Source organism: Malus sylvestris, chromosome 16 (assembly GCF_916048215.2).
Source record: "Malus sylvestris chromosome 16, drMalSylv7.2, whole genome shotgun sequence".
In the NCBI taxonomy this organism is placed as follows: domain Eukaryota; kingdom Viridiplantae; phylum Streptophyta; class Magnoliopsida; order Rosales; family Rosaceae; genus Malus; species Malus sylvestris.
Window position 1 is genome coordinate 33705738 of NC_062275.1, and position 9917 is coordinate 33715654.

At 36.9% G+C, this 9917-nt stretch overlaps 1 protein-coding gene and 1 long non-coding RNA gene across 4 annotated transcripts; both read left to right on the plus strand.

The window, feature by feature from the left end:
• The first annotated feature begins 2029 nt into the window (after window positions 1-2029).
• On the plus strand, window positions 2030-4048 carry LOC126607381 (uncharacterized). 3 transcript variants are annotated; one of them, XR_007617570.1, is made up of 4 exons: window positions 2031-2534; window positions 2772-2881; window positions 3256-3378; window positions 3763-4048. It is a non-coding gene; the product is annotated as an uncharacterized LOC126607381 (long non-coding RNA). The 3 variants fall into 3 exon arrangements; XR_007617569.1 differs by having other exon boundaries at window positions 2030-2534; window positions 3256-4048; XR_007617571.1 differs by having other exon boundaries at window positions 2032-2497; window positions 3256-4048.
• A 2508-nt stretch (window positions 4049-6556) lies between these two features.
• On the plus strand, window positions 6557-9436 carry LOC126607379 (uncharacterized protein At4g17910-like). Its single transcript, XM_050274936.1, has 5 exons — window positions 6557-6562; window positions 6671-6775; window positions 8620-8749; window positions 8980-9078; window positions 9189-9436. The coding sequence occupies exons 2-5, from the start codon at window positions 6688-6690 to the stop codon at window positions 9211-9213; spliced, it is 342 nt and encodes a 113-aa protein (XP_050130893.1). The 5' UTR covers window positions 6557-6562; window positions 6671-6687; the 3' UTR covers window positions 9214-9436.
• Window positions 9437-9917: the final 481 nt, after the last annotated feature.

Below are 9917 nucleotides of genomic sequence, written 5' to 3' on the forward strand. Positions count from 1 at the left end.
ATAGAACAATATGTAAATGACAAGGTTGCTCAGAAATGTAAATGACAGAGGAAAGTGACTAATATTGCAGAGTGCTTGTAATTTAAATGACTGAAAATGAGTTGTATATGAAAACTACAAAGGAGATCGATACTACAAATGAGCAGCAGAGCTAATATACTAGACAAAAGATGGCTTTTGTGAGGGCTGATCCTGAAAAGGATGAAGGTGGGACTGACTACAGTTTCGTGAAGGCAAATCTGGTTTGAGCAGAGTTTGTGCTTGTATTTGTTTGTTTGATTGAGTGTCCTTAATCTTTGTGCATCTGCCCCTTTAAATAGAGATCTGAAAAGAGCCACATGCTGAGAACCTTGTACTTGCCCGAAAGAAACTTGGGTAGCTTGCATTGCTTTTGCCAACTTGCATGGAGAAATAATATTAAAAGAGGAACTTGCATTTCCACCACATGCTTTCATCACATGTTTTCCTACTTGTGATAAACTAACATTTAAAAGAAGCTAGTTGGCTTCTTTCACATGTTCTCTGCATCCACATCCGTATGTTGCCTTCCAACCCATTTGCAAGGATGCATGTATCTTGATTAAACAAAGGCTTGACAAACCTCCACCACCCAAACAAATGGGAAAAACAATATTATAGTGCCAAACCCATCCACTTGCAGCCAAATATCTTTCCAAGTTAGCTTTCTTGCATATTAATCATTCAAATACCATATTTTACCCCAATGGCCCAAATAAGTAAAAATGGGCACATAGCTTTCTTGCACACCTCCTCCAACTAGTGGTGAGTTGAAGATGAAGGCTGAAGTGTAGTGGTTGGCTTTGAAGCTGCAGCTACTATGTTGGCTGTATGTTGGAAGGTAACGACGGGCGTCCTGTCCATCGGGCAAGATTGCAGCTCCCTTGGGCAACCACTCATTGGGTAAGATAACCCAGTCGGGCAAGACAACATCTGCCCAAGTCGGGCAAGTAAAAGCAAACCAGAGGAATAGAAAGAAAAAGAAAAGGAAAGGAAAAGAGAAAGAAAGAAAGGAAACAAAAGGGAAAAGACTGAGAGAGAGAGAGAGAGCCCTTTCTGACAAATCAAAACAACAAAAAGAAAGCCCTTGTCGGGCAATAGAAACATAAACTACAGTCCTTTCGGGTAGAGTATGAGAAAAGGTTATATATATATATTCTTGTTTTTTGTTGCCTGATAACTCAAAAAGCCAAAGAAAGGCCCTTTCCGACAAAAAGGGAAGAAAGAGAGAAAGAGAAAATGAGAAAGAAAGGAACTAAAAAAAAATGCACAAGAGGATAATAGAAGGGAAAGCCATTCGGGCATGTTATAGGAGCCCATTGGCTGCTGATGTGTTATTTTCCTCTTAACACTCAAATTTTTTTCTCTTCTTAAAATTGAGTATAGAAAGATCAGATCCACCTTTTAAATTGGTCATGCTATGTAGCTTGGGAACCATAGGAGGTGGCCATTCATGTTTGATCCCGAGCTTTGCCATCCTTGAGATCTCGATATGGATAACATGCTTGTGTTGGCGGGGATGAGTGTACGAGCTTTTTTCTTCTTCTTCGGGCTCCACATGAGGTGTGAGTTCGAGCCCCCCGAGCGTTGGTGTTTGGCCTACAACTGCTTGGTCTTCTACCACTAGTACATAACATCATATTTACCACATCAATTCCATCACGGGCATCAACAGCTCGTGGTAGAAACTATTCAATTACCACGGTTAAATGTAGCTTGTGGTAGATAACATTAATTCACCACGGTCAAATTCTGGCCCGTTGTTAAAAGTGAATAATCTACAACGGTTTTTAATCCCGTGATGAAATATCAAAACCACCACGTGATACGCTCGTTGTGGTTACTTCAAACGACCACACCGCATTTTTAAAGTTCACCACGTATCTGGCCTGTGGTTGATGTTTTTGAATTTTTTTTTGAATTTATTTTTGTTAGCGCCTTGATAATATTTGGGGATATTAAAATTATTTACTTACCCCGCGCGCGCCTCAGCTGAGTGGTTTTAAGTTTTTCTCAATTGAGAGGTAAAGTCGTGAAAATTGAAAACCGTAAATATCCATCGTTTCCTTATTCACCTTCAATCCTCTTGTATCTCCATCTCCCGTCTCTTTTACTCAAAAGCCCAGACCTTAATTAGAGCCTAACCGCCTCCAGTCTCTCCTTGCTCATCTCCGTCTCTCCCTCCACCAATGGCAGCCTCCCTCCCGTGCTCAGGTTTCTTTTATCTCTCTCCCCTTCATTATCTCTCTCATCCTTCCTGTATCCTCTTTCTTCCTCATCTCTTTCACGCAACAGTAGCGTCGTCCACAGGTCACCAACGACCCTCAAATTATACTTCCAGGATGATCTTCCCGTCCTCTTTCCAACCCCCAAGTTAGTTTCTACAAATTTGTAGCCGAATTTCCTCAATTTCAGATCCAATAAATGGTGACCGTCGGTTTTCTAGCCAACCTACCCGAATTGGACCTCGACCCAAGATGTAAAAATGATCCTCTCCTCGTGGGCTATCATCTAGTGTAAGTGCTTTTCCAAAATAAAAACTTTCAGTTTTGGGATTAAGGATAGAACAAACGCCTTTTTACTTTTCTGTTTGGCTCTAAACCTATTGGGAATTCTAGTTTATACATTTGTAATTCATTGGTTGTGTGTATTTTATGATTTATTTATTAAATCTGTGGCTTTTTTTCTTTTCTGTTTGGAGTTTGAGTAATTATTTAAGGACATCAGAATTTGACTTGGAATTTTGATTGCAGGTTATAGTCGTTAATGGGAAGTTTTCAGGCCCTCATATCAATGCTACTACAAACAACAATATTGTTGTTAATGTACCTAATGAATTGGACGAGAATCTCCTAATAACTTGGTAAGGCTTTTGTATAAATATCATTGTATTTCATGAAAGACGTTTTGAGATGTTTATGCAGTTTGTGTGAAATTGATTCTTATCACATTTGTTGTTTGACTACTAAGAATTATTGTTGATACTTGCATTCGGTTTAGTGAGCATTTCAGATTTTTAGTTATTCGTAGAGCTCTGACCTTACCTGAATTAGACATATTTGTCACCGTGATTTGAGATAGTTCTAGTTGAAATTGTGTTGTGACATATGGGCAACTTATCGATTTTGATGTCTACATATTTCTATTTCATAATTTGATCTTATGGGTATGGGGTTTCTTCCTATGTTTTGGTTTTACACAATATTTTCTAGTTAAATTTATTGTACATGCACCCAGGTTGTCTTAATCCACTGACCCATGCAATAAGTAAAGCCAAGCAATTCGCCCCATTGATGATGTTCGAGTGCAGGGTTATTAACCTGTGGACTTGTATTTGATGGTGGCTGGAAAGCTAAGTCTGTAAGTTTCTCGTCCTCACATGCAACTTTTAATCATACATCATTCGAATGAACATTTCTCATTGTACTCGACCCCAGAAAAGTCATTTCGTTGGACCTATGAGCTGAATGACCTTAATAAATAATATTTGTGTGAAATTTCCTAACTTCAGTGAGCATTAAGGAGTACAAGACTGTTTGTGAATAAGATAGACTGTTTCTTGTGCTGTGAACAGAAAAACCTATGTAATTGATAGACAGTGGATGTTCTGGAAAAGTTTAGAATGTACGTTATTCGGTTTTGTATATCTATTCACTTTTCCTAGTTGAGATCAAATGTATATTTCCATCTATAAGTGTACAAGACTTTTTTGTCCTTTTGATACATATGCTTATGTCTATGCAGATAGAGAAAGCCAATAACTGCTGAGGCTCAAGCATTAGGGTCAGTATTCCACTCTCAAAGTCATTTCATTGGAGGTGTTTGAAGAAACGTGAAGTTTTCAACTGACAATGTCATTGTTATTGGAGGCTTGGTTTTGTTGTTAGCTTTAGTGTAATGTACTACTTGTAATATTTGAATTTGTGATTTTTTATGTAATTATTATATTGTAGTAAATATGCAATTTTGTTGGTTATTATGTACTAAAATATATAATACAGACATATATATATATATATATATATTTGTTAAATAGTTTTAATTTTTTTTTAATTTTGGAAAATAATTTATAACGGGCATTAGTTGTGGTCAATTAGTAATCGACAACGGCCATACCACGTGATGTTGGATCCCAATTTACCACGGGTACAATCCGTAGTTATATTGCCTTTGACAACGGGCATAACCTGTGGTAGAAACTGAGACTTTTTATCACATCCAGAATACTAACGGGCACAGTGTCCGTGGTGGATTGCAATTTATCACGGGCATTCACCGTGATAGATGAGCTTTTTTCTTCTAGTGTACAATCATATCCATTTTCATGGATTTTTCATTGGGTGGGGCCATTGTTTGGCCTTCATCAACGTGTATGATTTGTTCTTCCTTGGTTGTACTAGGGTGAGTGTGCTTTGTAGAGGGGATTTGACACATTTGATCTATCAACTTTCTCAAAGTTTCTCCAAAAGTTGTATAGCTTTCCTCCACCCTTTTAAAACACTTAGTCACCTCTTCACCATATTCGATGCTTGCCACATGGAGTTTGGACACCTTCTCTAATTTGCCCACATCCTCTTTGTAAAGTTTTTCATCCTGATGATCAATAGTTGGCATCTCATATATTGGCTCTATGTACTCATTGGAAGCATTTTGATACTCAAAGCCATTTTTTGGCCTATCATGAATGTGATTGTCTTCAAAAGAATAATAAACTTCATCATAGCCATTAGCTGGCTGACAATCATGCTTCATGGGACTTGAGTACTCTTCAGCCATGTACCCATAAGTTGGCGACTCATAGGTTGGCTCTATGTGATAGCCATAGCTTGGGCGCTCTTCAACACCGTCATCCTCCTCATACTCCGAAAAAGCATATTGAGAAAAATCATGAACATAAGGATTGTTCATAATCTAACTCTATATAAGGATCCCACCGGGCGTGCCAAAATATGTTTACTCCCTAAATCCACCATGGGCCTCTCGGGCAAGCTAGGGATTTACTTCACATACGAGATTGGTAGGTGCGGGCATGCCACTACTAGACACCGCTAGCAGACGAGATTTGAATGATTGAGGTTGCGCCTTTTGACTTCAAATCAAGAGATTGTGCCATTTGAGTGGGAGTTAATCAAATCAAGGTTCTTTCTTTGCCTTAAAAATAAGGACTTTACTTATATGGAGAGATAGAACAATATGTAAATGACAAGGTTGCTCGGAAATGTAAATGACAGAGGAAAGTGACTAATATTGCAAAGTGCTTGTAATTTAAATGACTGAAAATGAGTTGTACATGAAAACTACAAAGGAGATCGATACTACAAGTGAGCAGTAGAGCTAATAAACTAGACAAAAGATGGCTTTTGTAAGGGCTGATCCTGAAAAGGATGAAGGCTTGGGGACTAACTACAGTTTCGTGAAGGCAAATCTGGTTCGAGCAGAGTTTGTGCTTGTATTTGTTTGTTTAATTGAGTGTCCATAAACCTTGTGCATCTGTCCCTTTAAATAGAGATTTGAAAAGAGTCACATGCTGAGAACCTTGTACTTGCCCGAAAGAAACTTGGGCAGCTTGCATTGCTTTTGCCAACTTGCATGGAGAAATAATATTAAAAGAGGAACTTGCATTTCCACCACATTCTTTCATCACATGTTTTCCCACTTGTAATAAACTAACATTTAAAAGAAGCTAGTTGGATTCTTTCACATGTTCTCTGCATCCACATCCGTATGTTGCCTTCCAACCCATTTGCAAGGATGCATATATCTTGATTAAACAAAGGCTTGACAAACCTCCACCACCCAAACAAATGGGAAAAACAATATTATAGTGTCAAACCCATCCACTTGCAGCCTAATATCTTTCCAAGTTAGCTTTCTTGCATATTAATCCTTCAAATACCATATTTTACCCCAACGGCCCAAATAAGTAAAAATGGGCACATTTTGGGTGCAAACACCTATAGTTTTATATATTTTTGTTTGCATGATATGATCTTGAATGGTATAAACGGACTGCAGTGTCCTCCTGTCGTAGTCTGAAAATATGATGTTGATGGCATGCTGTTTGTTTATGCTTTTTAAGGTCATGGAAGACTGCTATTCAATCTGCTAGTCCACTAATCATCCTTGGGTTTGCCCGTCTTCTCTCTACGAGAGGTGTGGACTATCAGGTAGGTTTATGATATCAGGGATTATCAGGTCAATTTGGTATGTACATTGTTGTCATGTCTAGTTTTCAGTTTAAGCCAATTTGACAATGAGGGGTGACCTTTCTATTCAGCTTCTATTGTAATAAGTAAGTCATTCCGTTTAAACACTGAAGTGCATCGTGATCATTTCAATACTTTAAGGTGTTCAATAGGCTGTTCTATACTGCATTAATCTCATTTTGTTGTCATGTTATGTTTACACATTGTAGGTTCATGTGGCTGAATATGGAGTGCATTCAAATTTTCTTTTCACACTTGCTGGGGTATCAATTCTTACATCCATAATTAATGTTCCCGCACAGTATTCTGGCATTCTTGGTTCATTAATTCTCTAGTATGTATAATCTTATTGTGCAATGTTGTTTTTGGTGTATGCGGTTTATTACTTTTTTCCTTTGAGTAGATGTAAGAATATTCTGTAGTCTAATTGGTTTTCTATCCTCCAGGTTACCAAGTTTGCTTGATGCATGGGTTAAACTCATATCTGCTTTCTAATGAAAGGGGAGCTGATATAATCAGCCAAAATAAGGAGGGGTTTTTTAGCATATTTGGTAAGTGCTTGAGCTTGAATATTTTTCATGCTTATTCGATCTTCTGAATAATTTGGACTCTGTCAAGTTCAAAGCATAAATTTCTTTATACACCAATAAAAGAAGATGGGATCTATTTATTTAGTCAAGTTGTTAATGTTCTCGAATCTCATGACTGAGTTTGCTTAACGAAATATTCATCTTTTTGTTCTGATCATAACTGATATAGGTTGGATCATGCTGTAAGAGATATAAGCTTCCCTTTCCATAATGATGTATCATACCAAGTAATTGCACCAAAGAAAACATCACACACGTTCCATTTTATTGCATACTTTCTTTTGGAAAAGCAGCTGAATTAGTGTTATCTTTGCGGTGTATAGGGTTGATGACCCAAGCAATACTGTAGTATGATAACCAAATGAATGCTGCACCCAGATTACTTTTTAGGAAGACTCTAAATCGTAATCTCTGCATATATACAATATGGTCATGACGTTTCTCTATGCTCATATATTGAGAGATAAAAGTGATAACAGACAGTAGTATCTCAAGATTGATACTATTGTCTGCACCAAGATTGATGTCCCCAGAACACATTCAGTTTACACTGTTAAGTTCTGCAGACCAGGAGAAAGTACTCTAGATTCAGAGTCGTGTTTGTAATTAATAGAATTTGGTGCTTGGAGCCAAGACTAGTATCTTGCAACTGAGTTGCCGCTTTTTGATTTACTCATTATTAAGAAAATGTACTACAACAACAACAACAACAAAGCATTATTAAGAAAATGTAGAGGATTTAAAATCTGAATTGAAAAGGAGACGAAGAAAATGTAGAGGATTTAAAATCTGAATGAAAAGGAGACGAAGTATGTGCTTGCATTATAAGTATATTTAGCCGGAGGTTTTTGATAATATCTTCTAAATTAAATCAAAATACCATATGAAAGTATGTCAATTGTTCTTTTTAATACAATACAGAAGTTATATTTTTTTAGGCATTTTAGCCAAAATGGTCCTTGAGATTTGGCATAAGTCCTCACTTTGGTCCTTCAGATTTGAAATTAATAGAAGTGGTCCCTGAGTTTGTCAAAATCTCTATTAAAACCAATACGAAAAAAATACCTTCAATTTAATAAACAATGGGCCAAAATGATTTGACAAAATTGAGGGTACTTTTGTCATTTTCTCTTTATTTAACAGAGATTCTTCACAAAATGACCAAAATGATTTACGGTGGACAAACTCAGGGACCAATTCTATTGATTTTATATCTTAGGAACCAAGGTGATGAGTTATGTCAATCTCAGAGACCATTTTGGCTAAAACCCTATCTTATATAATGGTATCCCTTTTGAATATGGAAGGTGAAATTTATCATGTAATAAACGAATGTCACTAAAATTATCTAGCATCATTGTTATTATCATCACCATTTGCACTAAGCTCATTTAATCCCATCTCTATATTTCCTAGTGTTATCTGTAACTCAAACAACAAAGTGGAAATTGGTTTCATAAGTTGGCCGTGATGCAGTTGGGTTGCATTTAGTCATATGATGTAATTCATTGAATGACCTAATCGTGGGTATTTGGGGAACGTAAACATCTCTGATATAGCTGGAAAGAACGCCATCTTCTGCTGCAAGGTGAACTGCTGAACACTTGGCATATATTATTTACAAAACCAATTAGGTTAAACAGAAAAACAGTACAAAAATGCAAAATGTTGAGACCTGAAATTATATGGAAGTAAAATATAAACAACGCATGGCACCGAGAGAAAGCTGAGTTATACTCTTTCGAGTGTCTTGTTTGCAGATTTTCTTCTTATTGCTTAAAGTAGTTTATTGTTTTCATTCCCAGGATATTGGGGTATGTACCTTGTTGGTGTCCAGTTCGGAAACTTTCTTCTATTCAATAACCATTCCTCTGCTACATTAAGAAGCAATAAATGGGCGAAGATTAGAGTCTGGATACTTTCACTTCTCCTTTGGTATGTTTAACATTTAAATGACATGTCCCCTTCTGAAATTATTGATTTGGATGTAAAAAATTTAAATGGCGTGCCCCCTTCTGAAATCGTCGTTGTGATGGAATAATGTTCGTGATTGAAAATGTCCTCATTCATCTTTAGAATATGTTTATCTGTAGAAAACAACAGTTGTACAGAAGACTAACCTCCCTTCAGTTTAACTCCTACTCAAGTTGTCAATCCTCTTTCAGGTGTTGGCAATACTGCTGGTCTCTGATTTTCTCCCCGGAAGTAAAACTTCAGCGCTTGAAGAAGTGTACAATCGCAATTTGCTCGGGACGTTTCTTCTGGTATACGACAGTAAACTTTTTTAAGCTTCTTGTGGCAACCATTAAATGATTGTCTGGTTCAATCAACATTTCTCATGCTTAAAACAATCTGATACTGCTTTTTCGTGCAGGCGAATTTGCTCACGGGTTTGGTGAACTTGATGGTGGATACCCTGTTTGCATCGGCAGTCAAAGCCTTTTTTATATTAATTGCCTATACATTTTCGCTGACTTTCATCGTTGGTTTCCTATATTTTTGCGGCATCCGGTTGAAATTTTGGTAGGTCGAAATTGAAAATCTAATTAGTTAAGGACATGATATCAATGTAATCATCAGAAATTCCTACAAAATTGTTGCTCTCTTGATTACAATGATTTTTTTTTTCCTTCTCCCGAGCCACCTATGTGTACAACCGAGGCGCCCAACTCTCTCTCTCTCTCTCTCTCTCTCTCTCTCTCTCTCTCATGGATAGTATATGAGCGACCCTATTGGCACTCTTCATAGTGGTTAAGGTGATTTGATAGCAACATAAAAGAATCAATGACCGTGAGTTTGATTAGTATTTCACTATGCTACTATGGTGTAAGTTTGATAAAGATGAGTTATAAATTAAATGTGGGATTCGTCTCTTTTCATTTATTCTGTAGGTATCACACTAATGAGTTTAATATAGTGAAATAAAAATCGCTCTTAAGCAGATTTTTTGGCACATTGTAAGAATTTGATTCTTATATTATTAATATCACACTCATTTTTTTGACCCCACTGTGGAAATGTCCTTTTCACTCTTAGAATGAAGACCTAAAATATGAAAGCTTCGTATCCTGATTTTACATTACATAGTGGGTCTAAATAAGTA

Coding starts and splice junctions, on each gene's coding strand:
- LOC126607379 (XM_050274936.1), top strand. CDS start 6,688: ATGCATGGGTTAAACTCATATCTGCTTTCTAATGAAAGGGGAGCTGAT. Junction 8,750..8,979: donor ATACTTTCACTTCTCCTTTG/GTATGTTTAACA, acceptor ATCCTCTTTCAG/GTGTTGGCAATACTGCTGGT. Junction 9,079..9,188: donor TGCTCGGGACGTTTCTTCTG/GTATACGACAGT, acceptor TTTTTCGTGCAG/GCGAATTTGCTCACGGGTTT.